Consider the following 26,950-nt stretch of genomic DNA (forward strand, 5'->3'; position numbering starts at 1 on the left):
AGTCAAGCCACATAGCTGTAGCTCCATGGAATATGACATGGAACAAAGGGAAGAGACACTGTCGAGGCTGATAGGCCTAAAATTAGACCCACCGGCTTTAGTTTGGTTTTGAAGTGCATGCATATCGTGTCAGCCCTCCTCCCTGCCTGGTTGGCTCCTGTAAGCAGAGAGAGAAGTGAAATGTACAAGGATCCTGCTCTGCATGGGTTTGCTGTTGCTGGATCACCCTTCTGAGAAGCTGTGATTTCATGTAGATTATAACCCTGTGTTTTGGAGTTGCTGAGCTGATTTTCCAAGACACAGGGTTTTTGGTTTTTTGTAAATGTTATTTTTAGGTTAGGTTCAGTTTTGGGCCTGTGGACCTGGATGGTTTCTCTTTAGAATAAAAGCTCCTGTAGTTTTGCCTAGAAGAAATATCTTGACTTACCTAATACTTAACAATATTGGCTCCAAACTTCTGATCACGTTAGTAATGTAAAATTCACTTGATTATCCAACATCAATTAGCCAAAACTTAAACTCCTGGTGTGAAATCCAGACCCTACTGAAGTCAATGAGAGTTTTGCTTTTGATTTTGATAGGGCCTGGATCTCACCCCTACTGTGTGACTCTAACATGAACTTATTCTGAAGAAGGTGCAATGCTGAATGTTGCTCCATTGTTCACTTATTGTCAATAAATAGATAGTGCAAGCACTGCAAAAACCTATTTGAAATAAACCTAATTAGACCTTCTAGATTCAGACCTTAGTGTACTCAGACCTCCACTGTGCATGCTTTTGGTCATCTGGATGGTCCTAGCATCTGACTGGAATGCTTAGCATACTTGATTAACAAGAAACAGTTTCCAGATAGAAAAGGAGTCCTTGTGGCACCTTAGAGACTAACCAATTTATTTGAGCATAAGCTTTCGTGAGCTACAGCTCACTTCATTGGATGCATCTGATGAAGTGAGCTGTAGCTCACGAAAGCTTATGCTCAAATAACTTAGTTAGTCTCTAAGGTGCCACAAGTACTCCTTTTCTTTTAACAGGTTGAGATGTATTCCCTATGTGGCTCTGGTAGTAGGATATCCCTAATGTCTTTGAAAATAGTAAGAGTCATATGTTTCTTTTGACCTATGCCCTCTGTATTTGCATGCTCAATTATCATGAGTATACATGCAAATGCAATAACTGGTCCTGCAAATGGCTACTTACTTATGTATCCAGGTACAAGAATGTAGAGACACAGTTGGATGTGCATTTTTGCTCACAAATCTCAAGTATCCAGCTTCGAAACTTTGTTCCATAAAAACCTGGAAAACAGAGAAGGTACCATCCTGGATGAACATTCTGCCTCTAGCAAGGGTTTTCAAAATCCATAATGAATCTAGCCACTTCTTCATTCTTTTACACATGGAAAAATTCCTTTCTGATTATTGGAGGGATCAACTTATGCATGAGCTTCAATTACCACTACGTTAGCATGGATAACTTCTGCACTAGTGGTATAACTGGACATAAAATTAGCCAGTCTTTTTTTTGTAGTTATCTCTCAGAGCTCATGTGCCTTTGTTTATATGACTGTCCTCTCTTGGAGAAGGGCAGTTATAAATGCTAAAAGCAAACTCTTTATTTGAGGGGATGAAATTAGAGAACTGGAACTGTACTTCTTGGAGTTTGGCAATGAACACATTTTCACAGACATTATCATTTGTGGGATTTTTGCCACAGCTGTTTTTAATTCATCCTGAAATTAGATTACAGGGGGGGAAATGTAGAACGGGAAAAGGGAGAGGAGAGGAAAGAGGATAGAGAAGTGCATCTATTTCTTCAGTGACCTGTATTATTCTTCTGAGAGCCCCAGTCACAGCTGGGGGCTGTGAGAGAGGTTGACACTGTTGTCTAGGAAGCTTTTGAGCAGTCCTGTAAAGGAACACATCTGATTTGGCACGCTTACCAGTTACACTGCCTTATGTCCATCAGAAACTGGAAATATTATGAATATGAAGCCACATGTGTAAATATTGAAAGTGGGAATGAAAGACTCTGAAGATGATTTGGGTTCTTAATTACTTTAGAAACATTTTTATATAAACACTAATATTGATTCCAAATATGATTCCAACCATTGTAGAAATCCGGGTGGGGTGGGGGAAGCCAGTTGGTTTTCTTTAGAAAATTATTCTGAATGCAATAAAAACATGTTTTGATAATTATACGTTTTATGGTATGAAAAAATAAACATTTTAAAAAGGGACTCTCACTCTAGGTGGAATTTCTGGAGCCGGATTCATCTGCAATGCTGCATTGTGGGCAGATTATAGATGGATTTTTTTTCTTTTGAGCTGATGAGTTGTGCCTTTTCTTTCCTTCAGTCTATTTCTCAGCTACCGGATTCTCTCCTATTTATCATGTCAAGGCCATCATTCAACCTCCTGGTCACCCTTTCTGTCTGCCTCTCCATCACCAAACTTTCACCCTGCTTTCTCTGTCTGACCCAAACATCTGATGTCCCCAACATTCAAACATTTTTGCACAGTTGAAATGTTCAGATTTGTCACAAATACTTTTCATTTTGATACACTGCTTCTTGGTTCTAGACAGAAACAGTGATGAGCACTTGAGCAGGTTTGACATTCCACCCTGTTCCACCTTCCCACGAGCATGCCAGTATGTTATAACACACTGAAGAATCTTTCCCGGCCATTCGAACACCACAAATAAGGCTCTTGTGGTGTTTTCCTCAAATGAAAACAAGCACATGCCAGAAATCTCACAAGAATGCCTATATTTGTAATACCTTTTAGATCAATTATACAGACCCAAGGTTGAACCTATAGATGTTAGTTCAAACCAAACCACCAAACCTTCTGAGCATTGCCCATAACCACTTCCCCCTAAATCTTACCTTCTCTGCTTGGCTACAACACTACACGTACATTTTTTAACAGAGAGTAATTAACCATTGGAACATGTTGTGGAGTCACCATCACTGATGATTTTTAAATCAAGATTGGATTTTATTAAAGGAATTATTTTGGGGAAGTTCTGTGGCCAGTTTAGGCAGCAGATCGGACTAGATAATCACAGTTATCCCTTCTGGCCTTGTAATCTGAGTCTATTTATTTGATTACACCACCTTCTGACTCTCATACAGACTTCCTCCCTTCTTGCTTCTTACCACCATGTGATCCTTTTGTGTGAACAAGCATCAACACCACTCTCGTCTTTTTTTTTTTTTAAAGGGGCAATGTTGTTACATAGTTACACTTCAAAATATCAGACCTGTAAGGGATGTGCAATGTTCTCAGACAGGTTGTACTGGCTTGCACTTGTGGGCAGCACTGTCCTTGCTGGAGGGAATGTCAGATCTGTTCAGGTATTTAGCAGTGTGTAGTTTTTCCACCTTCCTGTGGCTGGCATATCAATAAAATCTTTTGTAACAAAACCACCTAGGTTGGGGCTTTGTTACAAACGTAGGCATTTTCCTTCACTTGGATGATTCTGTAAGGCACTTGACTAGGCTGCCAACATGCGCAAATTTGCTCATGTAAAGAAGGTAACCATAAGCCAACTCGAATCTCTTTATTAACACCAAGTTTACTTAAACTCCCAGAGTAGGAACTGAATTATGTTTTAAATGACAGTTCTCCTGCACTCAGACCACTTATTATGACTACATCCCTTATTGTGGAAGGAGTTTGGTTTGTGTTTTTCCTCTGGACATGTCCATTTTCAGAAGTTATTTTCGTAGTAACTGCCTAAGAATTATTTCTTTGTTAGTGAACAAGTGCCATTAACTATGTTATTGTAATGATAGATGCTTTAAGGTCTGAATTTGTGTTTCCCTGTCATCTAGCAAAATAACTGTGATCCTGCACAACCATTGTTTTTTAAGGAAGGCTTTATCCTAAATAAATACATCAAGAAGATTGGCAGGGCAGACTAGGGGGACCACTGCAGGTGTTCTTCTCTGCCCCCTCTACACAAGTGGCATTTTAGGATTCTGATCAGACTATAATTGATCTGGATAATTTAATAGGATTCATTTTCAGTTTTTCTGGTAAGTCTTTCATTTCAAACCCTTGAATTTCCATTTTCTGTAGTATATTATTCTATCATACACCCTTCAGACCACAAAGTGTCCAGAGTGGCATATTGAAGATCGCTCTGCAGCTGGACAGAATATTGTTTCTCAACGTAGCTGTGCTATTCAGCAAGAGCCCAAAGCAAATGCAGGTTGCAATCCACTGTTCTTCTTCAGCTAACATGAAATAACAAATGAGAGAGTCTACAATAGGTGATTTGATACAAATCTGTATCAAATCAGTGATTCTTTACTGCACATTTAATTACTCTATTTCAGTGAAGTATGAGAAAAGTGTCCCCAGATTCCCACCATCCCAACCCCTGAAACACACACACACACACCCCAGAGCAGTTCAGTTTGACAGCATGCTACCTACATTTATACCATAACTTACAGTTGTGAGCATTTTCGTAATAGGTAGAGGCAAATTCTTCTTAGAGAGTTATGCCCAAATTAATGTGTTAGTCTCTAAGGTGCCACAAGTTCTCCTCGTCCTTTTTGCTGATACAGACTAACACGGCTACCAATCTGAAACCTGAATTAAAGGTTGTGTCAGAGAATTGGATAGACAATTTTCTCAAGATCTTCATTAATTTTTTTGAATTTTTATGCGTGACTTTTTGGGTTTGACCTCAAATAGTCAGCCACAAGCTCCTCATTGAGTATTAGAAGTTGAATGTTGTGCTGTACTATGTATCATGGGGGGAAAAAAACTCCCCATAGACTTTGAAAAGCAGTCTTCATATATGATCTCAATGTCGTGATAATTTGGGAAATCTTAATCAACTTGTTCTTCAGGTGCTTCTGCTAGCAGAAAGACAAAGCCTCCCAATGTATGTGCTGTTGAGCTACTGTTGACTTTTGTGGGGTATCTGCAGTGCTGCTTACAAACAAAGTTACTGTACATCTGTAAAGTACATACTAATGTCCTGATCTCACATGATAACAGAAATGATTCATGTTTCTTTGGAAAACTGTTGAATTACCACTGTGTACAAATAAGCAGCGCTGGAAATGAAATAAATTTAGAAGTCTACAAACAAAGTACTGCCCCCCTGGAAAACATTTTTTACCCATATTTAGAAACACTTTGATAATCTGTTCTTGTCCCTCTGAAACAGCAGTAGATCAAAGTGCACTATGGAAATTTTAGCACATGGCAGCATGGTCCACATGGATATTTAGGGTATGTCTACACTGAATTTTAAAACCTACTGCAGTGAGTCTCAGAGCCTGGGTCTACAGGCTTGGACTCGCACTACGATGCTAAAAACAGTTGTGTCAGTGTTGTGGCTCGGGCTGAAGCATGGGATCCGAAGCTTCCCCCGCTTCCGGCTGCGCAGCCTGAGCCCAGATGTCTATACTGCTGTTCCTAGTGCTGTAGACCCGGGCTCTGATACTCATTGCCATAGGTTTTAAAATGCAGTGTATACAGTGTAAGAGCGTAGATTTTACACCCCAGCTTGCCGGGCACTAGGTCTCCATATAGATAAACTCCAAATGCTGAGTGCGCGATATAGTACTATCCCAGCTACAAAACTCATATCACAAGTCAAAACCTTTCTCCTGAAAATGTTTGTTTTTTGGAAAAACTGTTTCATCCAGTTCAAACTTTTTCACAAACCCTGTTCAGTTTCGATAGCATTTTAAATTATTCAACAAAAAACGTGTGAAACAAAATTTTCATTTTGAACTGAACATTGTGTTCTGGTTTGCATTTTGAAAACAGAAATGAAACCATTTCAATTAGAAAAGATAAAGCGAAAATGTTCATTGTATTTTGGGTTTTGGAAAATGAAAATTACAATTAGAAACAACACAAACTAGTTCTGATAACAAACCTCCTTGGAAACTGCTTTGATAGTATTCAGTTCAGTGGGTTCATTGAGGGATGAACTTCGGAAAGGCAGTGGAAGTGTATTTATTCTGAAGATAACTAAAAATATGTGACCATAGCTTTGCCTTCTCAGAGCAGAATCCTACCCTGACATAAGACCCATGTAATCCTAGTGGGTTTATGTGAGTAATGGCTGACTTTAGTCATTATTTGGCTGGTTATCTTAGTTGTGCTGTCACTGTGTGGTGACACAGAGCTTGGAGTTTGGTATAGAATAAAAGCTTCTGTTGACAGTTCCTCATTTATTCGTAAGTATTTATTTATTCTACATTGCTGTCGTCTTCTTTAGATGATGCAGTTCTTCTGTGGTTCTCACTGAAAGTTTGCCATATAGGCCCCAGTTCAGCAAAGCATTTAAACTTGTGCATAAGTCCCATGAAAGTCAACAGAAGGGGCAGGACAATGGATATTCAGGCCCTAGGAATTTGCACTTGAATTAGAGTAGCTACACCAGCGCAAAAAAAAACCCCAGTATAGACAAGGCATTAGGGACCAGTGAAGGTTCCACTACATCAGAGGGCATTTTGCTGTTGATGTCAATGTGAACAGAGTGTGGGGATAAAGCCTCTAGATAGTTTGCTTTTAACAAACAAAAGAGAATATAGGTGTAAACCTGACCTTATTTTTTAAAAAATGCCCCTCACTTTGGTGGGTCTTTCTTTCTTTGGATTACATCATGCAATGAATTTCTCTCTTTTTAAAGACTTTTTATGGAAGGCTCAAACAAACTTAAGGTTGTGTAATCCCAAAGATGCTATGCAAAATAATGAGAATAGTACAGAGGGAAAAATAGTAGTGAGCTAAGCAGTAGTGAGAGCTCTGTAATGTTAGTCCTACGTTTATAGAAAATCTCCCCTATTGCAGCGGATTCTTCTCCCATTGCTTGCATCTCCAAGTACTGTATGTCTGTAGAACCTGCGGCAGGCCACAAGCCTCCCAGCCCGGGTTGATTGTCTTGGGCTAACAAGGCTCATTCTGGCACTCTAAAAATAGGTGTGGAGAAGCCCACCCCCTTCCTAGGTTTCAGAGCCCATGCTCCAGCCCGAGCTGCAGCTTCAAAGCACTATCTACGTAGCTGTTTTTAGACTACTCGTGTGAGCCCTGCTAGCTCATGTGTGTCAGCCTGCGCTCGGAAGCTCACTACTGCAGGCTGTGTAGACATACTCTCAGGTGCTTACTCAGTCTTTACTCAGACCAACTCCCACTGCAGGAGGACCTCAGGATTTGACTGTGGAGTCAAACTACAGCACATATGCCATGGAACTGATTCAATAAACTGTTATGTCAGATGCTACACAGAATAGTCCAGTTGTTAGCCGTTTTTTGTGGAAAGGAAAAGCTCAATCTACAGTAAATCTCTCTTGGCCTCTGAAAATATACAAGTATCTATACTGTAAACTGTTTTAAAGACTCCACAACTGCTTCCACCTTATAACAGCCTAGATATGATCTTTTACATTTCACCCACTAAGTAAACTTTAAAAAGCCTGACCCTCTTTTGTCCCATGTAATCTGATCTACCTATCGCCATCAAGGGACATCTGGGATTCATCTTATCTTTTCCACTGGCTCGTTGATTAATAGAAAGTGTTTTGAATGGGATTCAACTATGGCAGAACTCCACGGACCTTATGAATTACAATAGGGGCAAATAAGAGGTCAGGTTAAAAAAACAATTTGGAGGGGAGGGAGTGAATAAAGCCTTAATAATGCAGTCAGGATTAGGTGCGTAAGAGATGAGGATGAAACTTCTGTGTTTATTTTAAAATAGTAGGTTTCATAGACCTAAGGGATTTCTGATCATCTTTAAAGTGAAGTCTGTTTTCACAGGGATGGAGACATTCTCGACCTGACTGGATGAACTGAGTTTATAGACATCCTGCACTGACTCCATTGGTCAGAAATGTTCCACAAACCTTTGCATGTTGATGATCATGAAACAGCCTTCTATACCTAGCAGAGTGATTCTAGGCAAAGTTAATTCAGGAGCCGATGCCTTTTTTTTTTTTAAACTCACTAGACTTTTGCCTGCCCTGAGAAGCCTTAATGAGGAGGGAGGGGAAAGCAGCTGAAAAGAGACTTAAGTTGAATGAATCTTTCCATCTTATCCAGCTCTTTCTGATTCTCCAGGAAAGGCCTTTATGCCCTATTTCTACACAAACCCACAGCCATCTTTACTAAAAAATATTAAAATTTGAATGTAGTGCTTAAGCTAAAGTAACTCCCGTCTCAGGTTCAGTCAGTTTGGCAGGTTACTCTTCCAGGGCTAGATACTTAGCCGGTATAAAACCGTGTGATGCTGCAGGGATGCAATGGAGCTAAGCCAGTTTACACTAGCTGAGGATCTTCCAGCTCTTCCAACCCCATCCAGTTGCAACAGCTGACCTTCACTTTTTTTAGAAAATCATTGGTGCAAAGCATTTTCAGAAGTGGGAAAGCATCATGAAATCAGACCCTATGGTTCCTGCTGACTGAAAACCTGCTGGTCGGACATTTAAATTTTAAAAAGTGAGGTGCAGGGAGATTGTGACAGACAAGAAAAGAAAGCTCATTGTCTTATATGAAGTTGTAATAATTGTTTAGAAGTAAATCACATTTTACAGGGTGGAACAAACATGTGGCCAAATATCACGACTTGGTCTTGCTTGCTCATTCAGCAGCTACAATACCAATTTTTAGCCTCTAAGGTCTTGGGGGCAGGGACTGTATTCTGTCTTTAATTAAATGGTTGCACAATGCCCAACACAATGAGGCTCTGCTCTCTACCATAATACAAACAACAAATAATAATACTTACCAAGAAAAACCCAACGTATGGACATGAGGGGAAAACAAAATGAGCCAAATTTTGTACTGACTTTCACTCCATGTGTCCTCATTGTACCCCATATAATGGAAGAAAGAATTTGGGCTGTTACTTTTCGTAATGGTCTCCCTTTGGAAGTAAAAAGATACTAATTGGTTACATTTCCAAGCAGAATCACAAAAGAAACGTGTGTGTGTGTACATGGCAGTAAAATTCACCCCAAGCCCAATGAAGAGGGTCAAACAAGGCCTTCAAACATGTTTAGTGCCAGACTTCGGGCATTAATGGGAAAGAAGTGGCGTATATGGCTTGTACTGGTTCTCTGCACAATAGGGTCAAATTCTCACCCTCTTTTGCATGTGCGTTCCAGTATGTGTATGCTTATGCAGTATATGTATGGGTGCTTACATTTATTCTTTGAATGGCTTGAAGTTTCCCATGAAAACGTCTTTTAAAAACTAGCTCTGCTATTTAAATCCATTGTTCTATTTTGATCAGGGAGATCAAAGACTGTAAGTAGTTAACATTTGGTCTTGGTCACCTGCAATGTCCTGAGAGCTTGTTATGTTGACTATGTATTTGTATTTATTTGATTTAAAAATAAAACCCAAATAAACAAATGTAGTGAAACGTGTACAAAGAAGGATTATGAACTCTCCATGTTGTGCACTTTATTGGGCCTTTTGTCTTTATAAAAATAAAGCTGTACAAGCCAGGAAGTTTTGAAGGCAGAGCCAAGCTAGAACCAAACAAGAGTTCTGGCTTGGCTCTGTGAGCTAAAGCATAAGCCAAGCTATTAGACCTGACTCTCCCCACTTATGGACAGGAAAATTCAGAGGGATATGCACTGTAAGTTTTTGTGGCAGGAAGTGAGGCCACAGATTGTCCCTTCCTTAGTGAGTGAACACATAGTTAAACCAGATCTTGGATCAAACTTTGATTGCCTTGTTCACCTTTGCTTAAAAGCATAACAAAGGCCCAATTCTGCCTGCAGATACACATCTATGTAGGCAGAACTGGACCTATAATGTGAATCTGTTCTGTTCGGTCTGTGTAAAGGGTGCCCAAACTTTGCCCCAAGCAGAGCCTCATTGGCAGTTTGCCAGAAGCATGAGGAAGGGCACAACTAACTTGTGTATAAAATTTACAGGGTTTTTTTTAGAATGGAAAATAAATGCATCCAGACATAACAGTATGTGTTCTTGTATTCTTCCATTATGGATTAACAGAAATTGCGTGTTGTCTGAGTTCTGCAGTAGACCCACTTTGTCCTTATCCCCTACACTTACAGGGAGAGGGTGACTGAGGATCATTTTAGAACTTGGATGTACATTACTCTAGAGTAGGGGGCAGCCAAAGTCCCTTTTCCCACCACTCCTCCGACTGTCATAAAGTTGTGCTATTGTCTGTGGTATGCTGTGGGAACACCATTCATTTCACACTCTAAGCATGGAAGACTTCCATCCCCTCCCAGTGTGGGCATGGTATATGGGAGACTAAGGCTCAAATCCCAGCTTTGCAGGATTCCTAGGCAAGTGCGCTAACCACTTGGCTATTGTGTCAGTCTTTCTCTCTGGCCCAGTGAATAGTTAATTATTTATACAAAGTGGAATAGCTCCAACAGGAGAGATTGAACCTACTCTGAATCAGGCGGAGCAGGATCTTGAACCCAGATGTCCTACATCCCAGGTAAGTGCCATAAACACAGGGCCATTGGCTGTTCTTGCTTGTTTTTTAACACTTTTTTTTTTGCAAGGTCTAGTTTTAGTTCTAGTTCCAAAGTGGAACAAAAACAAATGTCAAAACATTTCATTTTTTCACAAAACAGAATATTTGTTTTCTGTGCAGCCTGAGTGCACCGATAAAAAATGTCTCCCAGTTTGCTGACAAGAGCAATCTGAAAGCTTGCCAAGTAAGAGATACTATTTCTTAGAACCTGATCAATACAAGCCATAAAGATTTTAAGTTTTAAAATTTACCTGCAACACTCACAATGACTGTTCGGTAGGAAAGGTATAATGTAGCAATTGGAACTGTTTAAAAATACCAGCAAGGAGTTAACAAATGGAAGTGCAAGGGAAGTATTGTAAATAGCTAGCACAACAAACTGGGAGTGATGGTATAAAACAGAGAGGACACATTTTGGCTAAATAGCAGGAAGGCTTTTCTTTGGACAAAGCTGTCAAGAAATGTTGGAATCTCCATCAGAGAAGAGGTTTACTTCAAGGCAAGACTAGATATACAGGAAGCTAATAAGGATACCATAGAATTTTGTGAGTACTAGGGTCATTGTAGTTAGATATGCTAAAGACCTACTGAATCAAGACCAGGGTCCATTTTTATACTCCTTAGTAGATAAAAAACATAGCCTCCAAATAAAGGACGTAACGGATATAACATTGAACAAGCACTTAAACAAACACCAAGAAGAATAGCCTTGACTGCAGAAACAGGATGAGTTAGGGAGGACTCAAGGGCCACTGAAATCCTAATGCAGCAGCATTGCAAACTCTTGCTATTTTATCACAGTTCTTGTGAAATTTAGTGTTTGACCTGTAGACCCACTGCCTGAAATCATGTGATTATTCAAGACTCTTTGTTTCCATTTAATAAAAAGAGGAGTTTTTAGCCCTCTGGTTGCAGAGAAAAGCTTAAAAATGTGAACCCTAAGGGATCAAAAAGCGGATGATAAATAGAAAGAACCCAAATTTTACAATTTTTAGAAATCTCATGATTTTAAGTGAATCTCATGATTTCACGAGACTCAACTCAATATTTTTGAATGCTAAGGCTTAGCAATACTGATACAATATCTCTGTCTATGGAAAGCATTCAACTGTTATCTCAGAGAGAGCAGTTCAAATAAGATCTGTATTCACCAATAAGTGAAATCTGTACTGGGTGGTCTGAATAGTCAGCAGCTAGCAGTCCTTATCACATAATTTATTGCAAATTAGGGCATTTATGCCTGCACCCAAAATGTTTCAGAAACCTTCCTAGAGAGCTTAACAAAGGATTTTGTTTTTAACATTTGTACAGCAAAACCTAAAAAATTGCTGATTCTGTGGATTGTGAAATCTGTGCCTGTATTAGTCAGGTTGAAGTAATACAAATATACGTAGCATTTTTCTGGCTCTTGTTGCTTCACTGACTGATTTAGGTCACTGGGGGGTGGGGAGGGGGGAGCTAGTTAGGAATGCTTATACAAACAAACATTTGAATTGAGTAATTTGTGATTTTTTTTCCCCAAAGGAAAAAGAAAAGTTCACTAAAGATTCATGTGTGTAGGTAGTTTTAAAGTTAATAAGAACATTTCATGACTGATAAGTTTTATGGGTAAGACAAGCACATGTCTGTCCTATGCTAAAACATTTCCCAGTGGCCTTGATGTTTTTCAGTATTGCTACAGTAACCGCCTGAATGCATAGTAGTCTGGTGAACTACTGACAGATAAAATGGCAAGGAATACTTTGACCAGTGTGTGTGCCTAAGTGAAAAACTCCTACATCTAAGTGTGTTACTCCAGTGCTGCCAGCTGTGCATCCTTTGACAAGGATGTAATTAGCCCCTTTGGAGCTGACCTCTTTTTCTCTCCCTTTTCTCCTCTTCAGGACTGCCCTCCAGAAGCCGGTGATTTTCGGGCCCAGCAGTGTTCTGCTCATAACGATGTCAAGTACCAGGGACAGTTTTATGAATGGCTTCCTGTCTCGAATGACCCTGACAACCCATGTTCATTGAAGTGCCAGGCCAAAGGGACAACCCTTGTTGTGGAACTGGCTCCCAAGGTTCTTGACGGCACGCGATGCTACACTGAGTCACTGGATATGTGCATTAGCGGCTTGTGCCAAGTAAGCAGGGAGTTCTTATTCTAGCAAGTGTAGTAATGATTCTTTTCCTGAATATCTGACTGTCACTCACTCCTTGTTCCTCTCCTTCTCCACCCCCCTCTTTATTTGCACAGCTGTAGAGTTTTCTTTTTATGTATTTCTATTTTCACAATCATTTTAATATGCTTTCTGTAAACTACTATAGGAAGAGATGGGCTGGTTCATGAAACAAAGGGATTTTTCTTTTCTTTTTTTCAGGGTTGGGGGTGATGACTTTCCCTTCTTTTCACCTGAAAAAAATGTGGTTATGGTTCCTGCATTTTATACATTTAGCTATAGTAGCTGATCCTATTGAAAAAATATCCTAAAAAGGAACAATTTAATATTTTGCTATATTTTAGAACTTCCCAAGATTGAGGAAATTAATCTGCCCTGGAATATTGCTATTCAAATTATTCTCTCTATAAGTCACAAACAATATAGAAACAACATAGCACACAGAAAAATGTGTGCACTTTATAAAGCATATAAACATTGCTACTAAGATTAATGAGTCTTAGTAACAATTCTGCATTGGTGTCAGTGACATTAAGATAGCTATGGGCTTTTATAGAAATGGTACATTTTTTCCAGTGGATCCAACAATAAGCTATATGTGTCAAATTTCCAGCCCAGCTAGATGACTTTCTTCGTGTATGTGACTGGGGTCAGTCTGTGGCATATCATGTGTCTACAAGCTGTTCCCAAAGGTAATAATGTCAGAAATAAAGAGTTAGCTTTCGTTGTGTGTGACTCACTACCATTCCCTAAGTAGAAGGTGGTGTTCTCTGCCCCCCACTGGCGAGTGTGGATTTGTTAATTTCCTTCTCAAGATGCTCCATAAAGAATTTAAGATGTATATTTTTGGTTTTTATCCCTTATTTTTCATATTGCTGAGAGGTTTAGAGATCCCAGTAGCTAAGTGTCATATTTATGAGGATTTTTGTAATAAGTATTACAAGCAAGTTGACATTTTTGCTGTACATATGACCACCCACCAGTTTAGCATAAAATCAACACAGACTTCTGACTATATTCGGAATAAGCAAAGATAGCATCATATGTAGTGTTATGGAGTTAGAAGTAGCTTTATCAGGAATCCTAGACTCATTAGGAAAACATTTAGATGTTGTTGAAGAGATGCGTACGTTATCTTTATTTACAACGTGGCGGGTGTGTGTGTGAGAAATGTACCATTTAGTTGTTGTTGCTGATTCAGTGAATGCTTCCTTTTCACTTTTGACTATTTCTTTCTATGGTAGCAAGCAGAGAGGATGGCTCTGCTGTTTAGGGAGTCCTACAAGATACACAGTATCCCCCTTTTTCTTTTTCAGATCCCTTTGATTACAATATGCAACGATTTGCTAACACATAAGGGCCATATCTTGCCTTTGTTCTGATGTACAATACCCATTAAAGCAAATGGAAGTTTCACATAAACCTTGATGACAGTGTACATTCTTATCAGTAGTAGAAGTTTAAGAATCCTACCTTGCCTATCCTCCATAAATCTATTTGTTAATTGTGGCTTTAGTGTGTTGTCATGCAACGTGTCCATCAATATGAAAGGCAGATTCTAGTGGAAGGATAGGAATCGTGTGAATAATGTTGTAAACAGACTTTCCTTAATATTTAGAATACACTTAGCGTGGGGTTTTCAAAAGCGCTCCACGGTGGCCTATTGCTGCTGGGAGTTTTGCTGTTGACCCCCGTTGGAGCAATGTTTGGTCAACACTGAGGACTTTTGAAAATCCCACCCTTCCTGTTTGTTGTTATTTCTAACCATTTAAAATCTCCTTTTTCCTTTGGTTTTCTGGAGTATTTGAACCCCTTCTCTTTCCTCCAATCTTCTAGAAGCTCATCTTGCCTTTTAGCAGCTGTTTCTTGTCTCTATCTTCAACTCATTTTCCTGTCATAAAATTCAGATCTGAAATACTGAGCAGTTCTTAGTTTAGACCCCCATTCTGCAAACCGTAAACTTTAACCCATATGAGTACTTGAACTGAAGTCAATGGAACTGTTCACATGAGTAAAGTTAGGTATGTGTTTACAGGATCAGTATTGTAGTTTTTATAATAGAAAGTGTCTGGAGGGCTACAAACTTGCTGAAAGTGGAGCCTTGGCACACTAAAAAGATGGGAGAAATTTAAAACTGTCCCTTTTCTTTTTTAACTTCAGCTCTTCCTATTTCTAGTCCATATATCTGGGCTTTGGGAGGGTGAAAATGATTTTCCTCAAAAGGCTGTTGGAAGCTCTCCCTTTAGTATCTTGAGTTACTAATGGGTCCATCTTGATTTCCTGGCATCACAGGCTACATTCTGATCTCTGTTCCACCAATGATTCTTAATTACACCAACATAATGAACATCAGAAATCCACTGACTCTACTGTGTGCAGATATCGTTGGTGCCTTCCCATCTCTGATTCAGTAGCTACCTTTGACACTTTGCTTGTGAGCTGATGGAGAAATGAAGTTGCTAATTGCTTTCAGAAACAGTCACTCTAGCTAGAGTCATGATAACTGATAACTTTCAATTTTCAGTCTATGTCAAAGGATCAAGATCTCCTGGCATTAGAAAGGCATAAGCTACAGCAAAGTAAACTGATATGAAAGCAGTTTAGCTATGTATTTTTTTCAAAAAGAGAATATTCTGCATGAAAAAATAAAAAATACATGGGAATTTGAATATAAGTGGAAACTTCTCCTTTGGCTGCTGAATGGTTAAGTTGTATAACAGGGCTCTTTGTTCTTTCATTCTGCTTTTCTTATAAAATATCATATTACACTTATTTGAAATCAAGGTTGCCATTTTTCATCATACTTCAATCATCGTCATCACCAGCAGCAACAAAGAGGGTGAGCCAACTACTCTGAGCATTTGTTAAAGCACTTATATTGTCACTTTGTTTTATGCAACTCACACCTAACGTGAAAGCAGACTTAAAGGTACATACCATCAGCTCACAATCTTTTTTTTTAATGAATTTAAAGTAGTTTCAGGTCTTACACCTGCCCATGAGTCCTCCCTGCCCAATTTTTGTGGTTTTACAAACATATTTTCCTGCATTTTAAAATGGTTTTCTCTCCCTAGTTGCTGTGTGAAGGGTCCACGCAAAGATTGGGGAAGAGTGACTATCTGTTCGGAAGAAAAGAATGAAAAATGTTCTTATATGCTGAAAGGAACCAAACTGAAAATGCAGTGGAATATTTTTTTTCTGTAACCTCTTTCAGTTCCAGTAAGCTGTAGTAAATCTTCTAGCAAGCAGTAATAGGGTGAACATTTTGCAGGCAGAAGTGTGATTTTTAAATCGACTGTTAATCCCTTTTAATAAGTATTCAATTTCTGCAGCTTCCTTTTCCCACAGATCCCCAGGATTGGAAGAGTTTGCAAGTCTCATACTCGCCCTCCTCCACTGTTTCCCCACTCCAAATTGATCTCCTGCAAGGACAGTATTCCAAAGGAAGTTTGTAAGGTTCACATGGAGGTGTTCCTGCACTATTTGTATTATGGTAGCACCAAGAGGCCCCAAGTAGTGTCTCGGCCCCAGTCAGTGTTCAGTAACACTGCACTGCATGTAGAATTGTTGTTTTCTTCAGTAACAATCCATAAGTTCTTGAACTGTTTCATGTATAGTTTTTTATTTACATATTCTCTCTGCATTCATTCAGTAAATTTCTGTAGTTTGTGGACTTAGTTCTTATCTGTTGTCCCCATTGTAACTGATGCAGCATCTTCCTTGGTTATCCAAACAATCAACTGCCTGTTTATGGAGTTCTCCTTTCCCTCGTAATCCCAGCCTACATGTACCATAAGTTAGTGCCAGATGTCTGTAGCACAGAAGCCGAGAGGAGCATGGCCTCTCTGATTGATGCGTACACATAACAATAGTCCATGAAAGTTACTAAGACTTTTAAAAAATAAAAACAAAACTTATATCCTGTCACACAGTGACCAGTTTCTTTCTAGCATTTCCCTGTTTTCTCTTACACCAAAAACCTTGGATTTCGCTCTGCTTCTGTTGAGCAGGGAAATGCTGCTTCTTCATTGCTCGCCTTTTCTATTTTCACTGTTTTCCCTTTGCTTGTCTATCCTGTTTTCATAACCCTCACACATTATTCTCCCTCTGTTTCACTTTGTCTCCTACTTTTGCTAACTCCACAAATAGTCTTCTTGATAACTCAGCCCAAGACTAAGTATGTGAATCAGTGTTATACTCAGTATCTGTGAGGCTACAGGTTCTTGGGAGGTTTATCTATCTCCATTTGTGATGACAGTCTTGACACTAAATGAAGTCCCATTCTGAAACTTCCAACTTTTTCAGGTTAAAGGATCAGACTTTGAAACACATGTAGGCAGATAGCTCCCTGTTAGCTAAATATTTGAAGAGGTGCAAGCATGTAAGTTATTCTGTCAAAAGTCTGTTAGCTATAAACCGATGCATATGAAACAGATTCTGATCTCACTTACAAAAAATCGACCATATGAAGAATTGCAACCTGTTAGTACTCTGCTTCTTTTTGGAGTGTCACTAATATACATACAGACATGAAGAGGTGCATGTTTGGATATGGAAGAATGTAGGTAGATTGGTACACACACAAGCAGGCAGAAAACAACTGCTTAATTTTATAAAATATCACAGGGAATCAAGGAAGATGCATGAGGCCAAGTTCTGCCTTCAGTTACACTGCTATGAGTCTGGAACAATTCCACTCTAATCTATGATTTTGTGTCCATTGACAAACACCTGCTTGATGCTAACTGTCTTGCCTGTTGTTCAAGTCAATGAAATTACTCCACGTTTACCCTGGTGTAACCATGGGCAGCATTTGGCTCATAGTGTAGACCAAAGTGCAGAATTAGATCCAAAATTCAAAGAGCTGTCAAGTTCCAACCAGAGGCTCGCGGTAGATGTGTATTTGTTTCTTCCCTTGTTAGTAGCTGCCTCCTTTCTTGCTGTCAGGGTAAGAGTGCTACCCTCCTATACCCTCCTACAGACCCCTTCCTATCAGGGAATCCATCATCAGCACATTCTGTTTTTCCTGAAACACAGGATCAGAAGGGAACCTAGAGTAATTTGGGGAACACTGACCATAGAACGCTCTTCAGATGGACATTCAGCTTCTCGCTATAGGGTGCCCATTGTGAGAGTAGGGAGAGGAATTGATTAATGGAGCAGCACATAACTTCTGCAGATACAGGGTTGGAGGTGGGTGGTGAAGGGGAGTTGCTGGGCAAGCAAGAGAATCATAGAATATCAGGGTTGGAAGGGACCTCAGGAGGTCATCTAGTCCAACCCCCTGCTCAAAGCAGGACCAATCCCCAACTAAATCATCCCAGCCAGGGCTTTGTCAAGCCTGACCTTAAAAACTTCTAAGGAAGGAGATTCCACCACCTCCCTAGGTAACGCATTCCAGTGTTTCACCACCCTCCTAGTGAAAAAGTTTTTCCTAATAACCAACCTAAACCTCCCCCACTGCAATTTGAAACCATTACTCCTCGTTCTGTCATCTGCTACCACTGAGAACAGTCTAGATCCATCCTCTTTGGAACCACCTCTCAGGTAGTTGAAAGCAGCTATCAAATCCCCCCTCATTCTTCTCTTCTGCAGACTAAACAATCCCAGTTCCCTCAGCCTCTCCTCATAAGTCATGTGTTCCAGACCCCTAATCATTTTTGTTGCCCTCCGCTGGACTTTTTCCAATTTTTCCACACTCCTCCTTGTAGTGTGGGGCCCAAAACTGGACACAGTACTCCAGATGAGGCCTCACCAATGTCGAATAGAGGGGAACGATCACATCCCTCGATCTGCTGGCAATGCCCCTACTTATACAGCCCAAAATGCCATTGGCCTTCTTGGCAGTAACGGCACACTGTTCACTCATATCCAGCTTCTCGTCCACTGTAACCCCTAGGTCCTTTTCTGCAGAACTGCTGCCAAGCCATTCAGTCCCTAGTCTGTAGTGGTGCATGGCATTCTTCCATCCTAAGTGCAGGACTCTGCATTTGTCCTTGTTGAACCTCATCAGATTTCTTTTGGCCCAATCCTCTAATTTGTCTAGGTCCGTCTGTATCCTATCCCTACCCTCCAGCGTATCTACCTCTCCTCCCAGTTTAGTGTCATCTGCAAACTTGCTGAGGGTGCAATCCACACCATCCTCCAGATCATTAATGAAGATATTGAACAAAACCGGCCCCAGGACTGACCCTTGGGGCACTCCACTTGATACCGGCTGCCAACTAGACATGGAGCCATTGATCACTACCCGTTGAGCCCGACAATCTAGCCAGCTTTCTAGCCACCTTATGGTCCATTCATCCAGCCCATACTTCTTTAACTTACTGGCAAGAATACTGTGGGAGACCGTGTCCAAAGCTTTGCTAAAGTCCAGGAACAACACGTCCATTGTTTTCCCCTCATCCACAGAGCCAGTTATCTCGTCATAGAAGGCAATTAGATTAGTCAGGCAAGACTTGCCCTTGGTGAACCCATGCTGACTGTTCCTGATCACTTTCCTCTCCTCTAAGTGATTCAGAATTGATTCCTTGAGGACCTGCTCCATGATTTTTCCAGGGACTGAGGTGAGGCTGACTGGCCTGTAGTCCCCAGGATCCTCCTCCTTCCCTTTTTTAAAGATGGGCACTACATTAGCCTTTTTCCAGTCGTCCGGGACCTCCCCTGATCACCGTGAGTTTTCAAAGATAATGGCCAATGGCTCTGCAATCACCTCCACGAACTCCTTTAGCACTCTCGGATGCAGCGCATCCGGCGCCATGGACTTGTGCTCATCCAGCTAACAAAAGAGGCTAATGAGAAATTAGACAAGGCTTGCATGTGAGGCATCAAGTTTTAAATGTAAGACGCTCTGGCTTCAGGCAAAAGTCTGGGCAGGTCTGAGTTTGTGAGCAGGGACTTTGCAAGATTCCCATCAAACTCTGCCAATGTTCCTCAGTCCTGACTTGCAACACCATTGATTGCTCCAGTCCTGGACCTCTTAGCTGCTAATCTGTCAATCTGCATTTGGCTATATTATGTGGTATGTTTTATAGTAGCACAAACCAGACGCAGCTTGTATTCATAAAATTTTGACCTAAGCTAGGATTGCTTTGTTATGTACAATGTCCCTGTTGTCTGCTTCTTCTGGCATTGGCTCTGTTTTCCGGGGGGAGGGGAAAAACGTACATGACATTCTCAGAACTAATTAATCCACTTTCAATGTAAAATATTCTTCAGAAGCGTTAAACTGGTCTTAATGGAACAACTAATAAACATCTAAAATAAGGGAAGATTTAGCGCAGTTGTCCTCTGAAATGATTTTCTGAAGCAAATAGAGGAATAGTATTTTACTAGTTGTGCTAAAAAGAACACTCAACACTCAGCTAGTCTGTAAAATATGGTTAGTCCAGTCCAGTCCAAAATAAGGCATCAGGCGCATTAAGCTCTAAATATATCGTGGGAGGTTTCGAGTAGACAATCCTATCCTTTGGATTTGATCACAGATACAGCCAGTTTGACATCAGGTATTACAGTTTAATATTCTTGCATTATTTCATTGCAATTCAGAATTTATCACAGTTGAAGAAGCATATAACACTACCAGTATTATGTTTGGCAAAGTTGTTGTACCACTACCTAGATAATGGAATCCAGATCCGCCAATAGTAAAAGATTAGTTTCAGTAGATGGGAGAAATGGCTTCCCTTCAGATGATATATTGATTGAATGATAATGTGGTAAGATTTGGGGCGATATAAGAATTTTTAAAAAAACAGAACACATGAAGAATAAATACAATTGTCTATAATTGTATAAGAGTAGTGAAAGTTCCAGACTGCTTTATTTTCTACTTCCTCTCTTCATTCTCTTTCTCTTGTTCTATGTGTACCATTCATTTCAAGGATTTCTTTTTTATGTAAGTGCATTTTTCACCAGTGTTTTTTTTTCACTTTTGTTGTTGTTACCCTTGCACACCCTGCAAAATCTTGGCTATGATTGTAGCAAATATTCTTATATGCTTCAGCAAAGTACTGTTAAACACTTATCACCATTATTTTCTGACCAGGCATGGCAGATGTCCATATAATTAAATACAGCATGTTAACTATCCATAACAACTAAGTGAGACTGAAGTTTCAGTGTAACTGAGCCCTGAGATTGTCATACTTGGGTTGTTGCTTTTCACTTCCCATAGCGAGAAAGGCAGGAGTGGAACAATTATCACAAGCCTTTTGATGGCGAACTGGAAATAAACACACTCTGGTTAATTATCTAACAAGCAGCATTTGGGCTGCTGTCAATGTCTGTTAATTTTTAGGGACTTGATTTCCCTGTGCCAGCTGCTACTGTTGATACATTTTCTTTCTTTTCTCAAGGCAATGACAGAAGTAGTGCAGAAGCCCAGACTGAAATGAAAGAAAGCATTGAAAACAAAGCATAGTTAGTTAAATGTTGCAGAGATTTCAGTCTCCTGTAATTCAGCTGCCTTGGCTCCTTTTTTGGTAATTTATGGTAATTTATGGTAATTTTGGTAATTTGGTAATTTTTCCTCTTAAATGGAAACATTAACATTTGGGTTGCACCCATTACTGTAGTTCCTAGGTACCAGGGTGGCTACCTTCCCAAAAATTTAGAAGGCATTATTGATGGGATCAGTCTTTAATCAGTTTTATCTTGGCATAACATCCTCCTGTGCTGATCATGATAGCTTCATGACCCTTGAAGTATGTGGTAGGTTCCCAGACTTATATCTTCAAAAAGTTACTGATGATTTTGGGCTGCTTTGAATTTTAGTTGCCAACTTGAGACATCTGAATGGGGCCTCATTTTCAGAAAGTGCTGAGCACCCACCCTCTGAAAATCAGGTGCTTTTATGGTGTCTTGGCTTGGGCACCTGAAAACTGAGGCACCCAAAATCACTAATTGTCGTTTGAATGTTTAGGATACACTTCAAGCCGGGTACAGGGGGTGATTCCCAGCTCGAGGAGATGCATTCGTGTTAGCTCTCATCAAGCTTGCATGCTAAAAACAGAGTGTAGCTGCAGTGGCCTGGGCATCAGAAGGGATGAGTTGCCTCGAGTACATGCCTAGCATCTCTGATGGGCATGCACTTGGGGCGCTTATCTCACCCCTCACACTGCCTCCGCTACATTCTATTTGTAGCACACCAACTCATTGCTCTCCTCAAGCTGGGAATCATGCCTCTAGCTTGGAGTCTAGACATATCCTTAGACCAGTACTCTCCATGTTACATTCATCCACATCTAAAGACCTTTTGTGTGTGTGTAAGGTAGTTTAATTTTGAGTTTGTTGTTTAAAATCATCATTCTGTCATGGAGAAATTGCCTTTTCTCAGTGCAATTTCAGCACTGTTCCTAAAGGAATGAAGCGGAGAGCACAACAGGTGTTCTAGTCAGCCAGGGCCATGCACATATAGCCATCATGGTGCCAGCTACCAATATACATGTGGTATGGGCTAGCAGGAGGATAGGCGCTCTAGAAAGCGAAGAGACATGTTGGCCCTGCCATGTGGAAGAATCTGAATTTGAGTCATTAGCTTGGTCCTTTCTCTCCAGGCCCGGAGCTTAGATCTCCCCATCCTAAACCAGTCAGGATTGGCAGCATTGCAGCAGCAATGCATTCATGTGACTCAATAGAACAAGTACTTTGTGTTGCTCAGAAGTGAGAGCTATGTCTGCTGCAAGGGACAGCGCTGAAGAGCACCACAGAGAGAGAGAGAGACATGTCACACTTTCCTTTTCTGGAGGGAAAGACGTTGCAATATTTGGTGTTGTGAGGATTCCTGGGGAAGTTTCTACTCGGAAAAAAGAATTGGGAGATGCTTAAAAAATGATAGCTCCAGGTGAGACCTGTTCTCTTGGGGTCATGATAGAGTCAGAAATGTTTCTGTCACCCCTGCTGAGCTGGAAGAAGGTGCTCTGATTATTTTCCTCAGAAGGTATCTTTTCTTAATGAACTTAAAGTCATGTACAGAATGCTGTGGTGACCTGCACTGAGATGTCTGTAATGAGCAGCAGTTTTAAAAATCTCCAAAGAAAGGGACCTAGGGTTGATTGTACTCATTGAAGTTGATGGCAAAGCTCCCAGGATTAGGCCATAGTCCTCTGAAATAGTTGAGAATCTCATTCCTTTTTCACACACTTATTCCTGTACAACATGGAGGTTAGGCTGTGATACCATATTGCTTAATGATACAGCACAAGGAGTTTTATTAACGGCTTGGTGAACTGGGATCTCTAAGTATGTTAGCTGTGGATGCAATTTGTTCCTCAAGAAGACAGGTTGCTTGTTGGACTGCAGCATCAGAAAGGCCTGCATTGGCATTGTCTCTGTCAATAACGATGTACTCCAGCAGAACCCACATTATCATCAGGACAGAAGACTGGCTCCTATCAACAAAAGAGCCCTGTGTTTAAACAGAAAGCATGTATGCCCAAGAGAAAAGGGGATATCAGTGGTGATATCCAAGTATGCTATGAAGTCATCACCATTGACAAAGAATCACATTCAGTGTAATGTGAAACAAGGGCAAATTAAATGCTCTCACTATTATAATACTTCACAGTCTGGGAGACCAGAGTGATACTGGAGGGCAGACTTTTTATATAACTTTCAACTTCTCAGAGCACATTTTTCTGAGGATGTTGGTGCAGAGTTGCCCTGACCATCTTGTGACATTGTGTTTTAACTTAAACTGTCCTGTGCTAGATAATTCTTAGATCTTCTGCTGGGATATTTTCCTGTTCTTCTGGAAAACCTGGCAACTTTTTCCCCTCAAAAAGTTAAATGAGCTAAATATCCAAGGGAGGGACCTGCAGGATTCCTACAGAGGGAATCAATAAATATTTCAGTAGGAATCTACTACAGTCGAGTTATTATTTTTTTAAAAAGTCACTTGCATTCTCACTTGTCAACACTAGCACTAAAATGCAACCCACAGATTTTACTGAGTGTCCAGGGGATAAGGCCAGAAACTTATTTTTGCTCTGGCAAAGTAGAGTCCACAGAAACAAACTGAAGCAAAACAAAGAAAAAAACTGTGAACAAAGTAACCAAGTAAAATAAAGGAAAAGAGTTGTTAAACACTACAGAAGCCTTTTTCTTCTACAGCAGTTTTTTCCTCTCATCCTCTGCTTATAAGCCATTGGGGACTGTTTCCTGTTTAAATAGTGCCTATTATAGAACGTGACAGCTTCTGGATTTCTTTGTAACCAGAGAGCTAACCAGCTATGGCTTTCTGTTCCCAGACTCTTCTGTCCTCGTCTGTGGACTGGCCCCAATGGGTAGGTTGGCTATGTTCTGCTAATAATGATTGAGCCTGAAAAGGCAACATTTTTCACATAGGAAGGGTCACCTCTGATGATTTTCCTTTAAATCAAGGGTGGTTTCACAAGGAGGCTACATCTTTGTATCCTGTATTTCTCTTTGCTGAGGTTTGCTTAGTAAATGTGAAGCCTCTAAATATGGGGTAACTTGAACCAAAGATGCATGATGGCCACCATGGGTTCCTTCTCTGACCACTGGGAATGTCAACAGCATTCTTCCTACTGCTATAACAGTAGCTGTTTTGTCTCCTGGGCTTTGATTCTGCAGCATGGTCTGGGTAGGTGGACCCCGGCATCTGCATGCAGCTCCTTGAGGTCATGGTCTGGGTTTAACAAAGGATTAATAAATAATAGGTAGAAAGACAGAGCAAACTTAGATTGTAAACTCTTTGGGGCAGGGACCATCTTTCTGGTGTGTTTGTTCAGAGTCTACCACAATGGGACCCTAGGTCCATGACTGGGACTCTTAGGTGCAACTATAATACAAATAATGAATAATAATCGTGACAGTGGAAGATGGAGAGAAATATGGCAGCAATATTAAAATGCAATTCATTTTTAAAAAGTAATTATAGAAATGACTTTGTGGGGTTCCGTGTTTGTTTTGCAACAAATTCTATAGAAACTGTACTCGATTTACAAATCAAAAGCATGTTTTCTTACTGCTAACTCTGCAAATTCACCTTGGAATCTGTATCGCAAACAGGGTTCTTTCGTCCTTGGACGTCATCACCACTAATAAATAATCTGAGACAAAGGCTCTGCAGGCCAAATTTGGCTCTCATACTTAATATATTAAGGCTGTATTTTTTAAATATTTTAAAAATATTGAGAGAGACTGCAAGAAGTGCAAATGCAGAATGTAAGTGGACTGCATATCTGCACTGCAGATGCAGCCATGACCAGGAATATAAGGCATACAACTCAGTGGTCCCATAACTCAGTAACAAACATGGTGTGAGTTTGCAGAGTAACTTGGACCTTAGTCCTATTTCATAACCAGACAAAAGTTCAAGGGCACGTAATATGTCAGCTTTATTATAAAACATGGTTAAGATCCAAATTGAACCCATGGGCCAGATCCTCAGCTGTTTGTAAATGGTCACAGCTCCATTGACTTCAGTTGAACTATGACAATTCACACAAATCAAGGCTTTGGCCCCTTATTTGTAACCAGCTTAGGGACAACAGTGTTGCTAATGGGGTCTTAGCAGTTTGTATTTGTAGTGTAGAGAGGGTCTTTGAAAAGCAGATTTATTTATAATTGGCTAGATTTGCAAGCTTACTTTTATCATATTATTTCCTGCACAAGATTTCTCAATGCTGAAAAGAAATGATTATGAAAACTTCTTACTCCAGGGCATTTGCAGGCAGGCAGGATTCAACCAGAACATGTCATTGCTGGTGCAGTTTTATTCCTGGAAAAGTCTGCTAAGCAGAGCCAGAGTTCATGTCCACCAGGGCAACATACACTCAGCTCCAAGTCATCTTCTCAGACCTTCCGTTTGGGATCTTTAAACTGCACGTAAGCAGTTTGCTCATTGTTAGCTCAGTTGTTAGCTCAATGGCCTTCTTTTCTCATGTAGTGTCTTGTAAAAATATTTTTAGGTATGTATCTAAATGTCAGGAGTATCCCAACTCTTCCAGCTTATTTTGCTGTCAGTTCAGTCAAATATGGTGATGGGAAGGAATCCAACGCAGCACGAAGTATGGGACTTCAGCCTAAAATGCAATATTGAATCTTTACCTCTGAGCAGAGCCATTGTGATGCATCCAGAGAACAATACAGTCTGAGCCAACTAAGGCTGAGCTGTTGTTGTTCTGGCTTTTTCTTGTTGGGCTGTTTCTTAACTAACCCCAAAAGGAGAGTTAAAAGTCAGCTCAGCTAAGGGTGTGCACTGTCAGAAGATGACACACTTGGTAACATCTGTTGTGCAGAGAGCAAACACCATTGTTGATCAAACTGGTGATTTCCCCAACGTTGTAGGGTGTGCAAAGTAGCTGTCATCTTCCTTATATTATACAAAGTCTGGGGTGCCTCCAAGGCTTGACATGATGTATTCAAGCGTCTCATTCTATTAAAAGTACTACAGCGATAAGCCCCATAGAAATGCCTATACAAATAAATAAGGGCCTGATCCAAAACTCACTGATGTAATGGCCTTTGCGTTGATTTCCATGGGTTTGGGATCAGGCCCAAAATGAACGGCATGATTGCTACTTGTGACATTTTATGCTATAGCATATCACAGTGCACAGATTGTCCCAGCACTGTGAGAGCACGCTGAAGGGATTAGAAACTACAAGAATTCCAACTTGCAAAGTTTATACTTCATCACTCTATCTGGGTGGGAGAAGGCAGGTTTTCCTTACCCCACCCTTTGTGAAATGGGCAGGGATTTCATCACCCTATATCCTATGTTCTCTTGAGATCTATGAAAGTCAGGGCTAGAGTTGATAAAAAACCAGAATTTCCATCCAAGGGAAACTCCAATTTTTTGGCATTTGTTTTTGTCATGGATTAAATGTAGAAATTTCAAAACTTTTTGTGGAATGAAAATCATGCAATATTATCATTCAGAAATGTCAAAAAGTTTTTTGGTTCAAGTCATGGCTACATTAATCTCTGCCCACCTGAGCAGTCGTGGGGCTTCAGGGGAGCTGTAGTTCAAGTGCATCATGGCCCCATTCTCCCTCATGGGCCAAACTCTGGCCATACTACATCTCCAATGGTACACTTTTCAGTAGTTAGTCCTGATGACAGATGGTTGGGAATAATCTGCCTGGGAGCCCTGTGCCTTGGCAATACTCCATAGCTATTTCAACCCAACTGAACCTGGACTCGATGGCAGAAGGATTTATCTAGGAATTGTGCTCCTATTACTGCACTGATGTCCATTACCCCAGAACCTCTTCTCTGGAATTGATTCACATTACAGAGATGGAGAAGGAAGAGAGAGAGT

General features: G+C 40.4%; 1 protein-coding gene across 1 annotated transcript in view; it reads left to right on the forward strand.

Moving 5' to 3' along the window:
- Nucleotides 1-26,950, forward strand: part of ADAMTSL1 (ADAMTS like 1) — a 268,482-nt gene that overhangs the window by 51,497 nt on the left and 190,035 nt on the right. The window contains exon 4 of the mRNA XM_073345470.2: nucleotides 12,388-12,624. Within this exon, the coding sequence (XP_073201571.1) occupies nucleotides 12,388-12,624 (237 nt within the window). The remainder of the gene's footprint in view (nucleotides 1-12,387; nucleotides 12,625-26,950) is intronic.

The sequence above is a fragment of the Lepidochelys kempii genome, chromosome 5 (genome assembly GCF_965140285.1).
Source record: "Lepidochelys kempii isolate rLepKem1 chromosome 5, rLepKem1.hap1, whole genome shotgun sequence".
Classification (NCBI taxonomy): Eukaryota; Metazoa; Chordata; order Testudines; family Cheloniidae; genus Lepidochelys; species Lepidochelys kempii.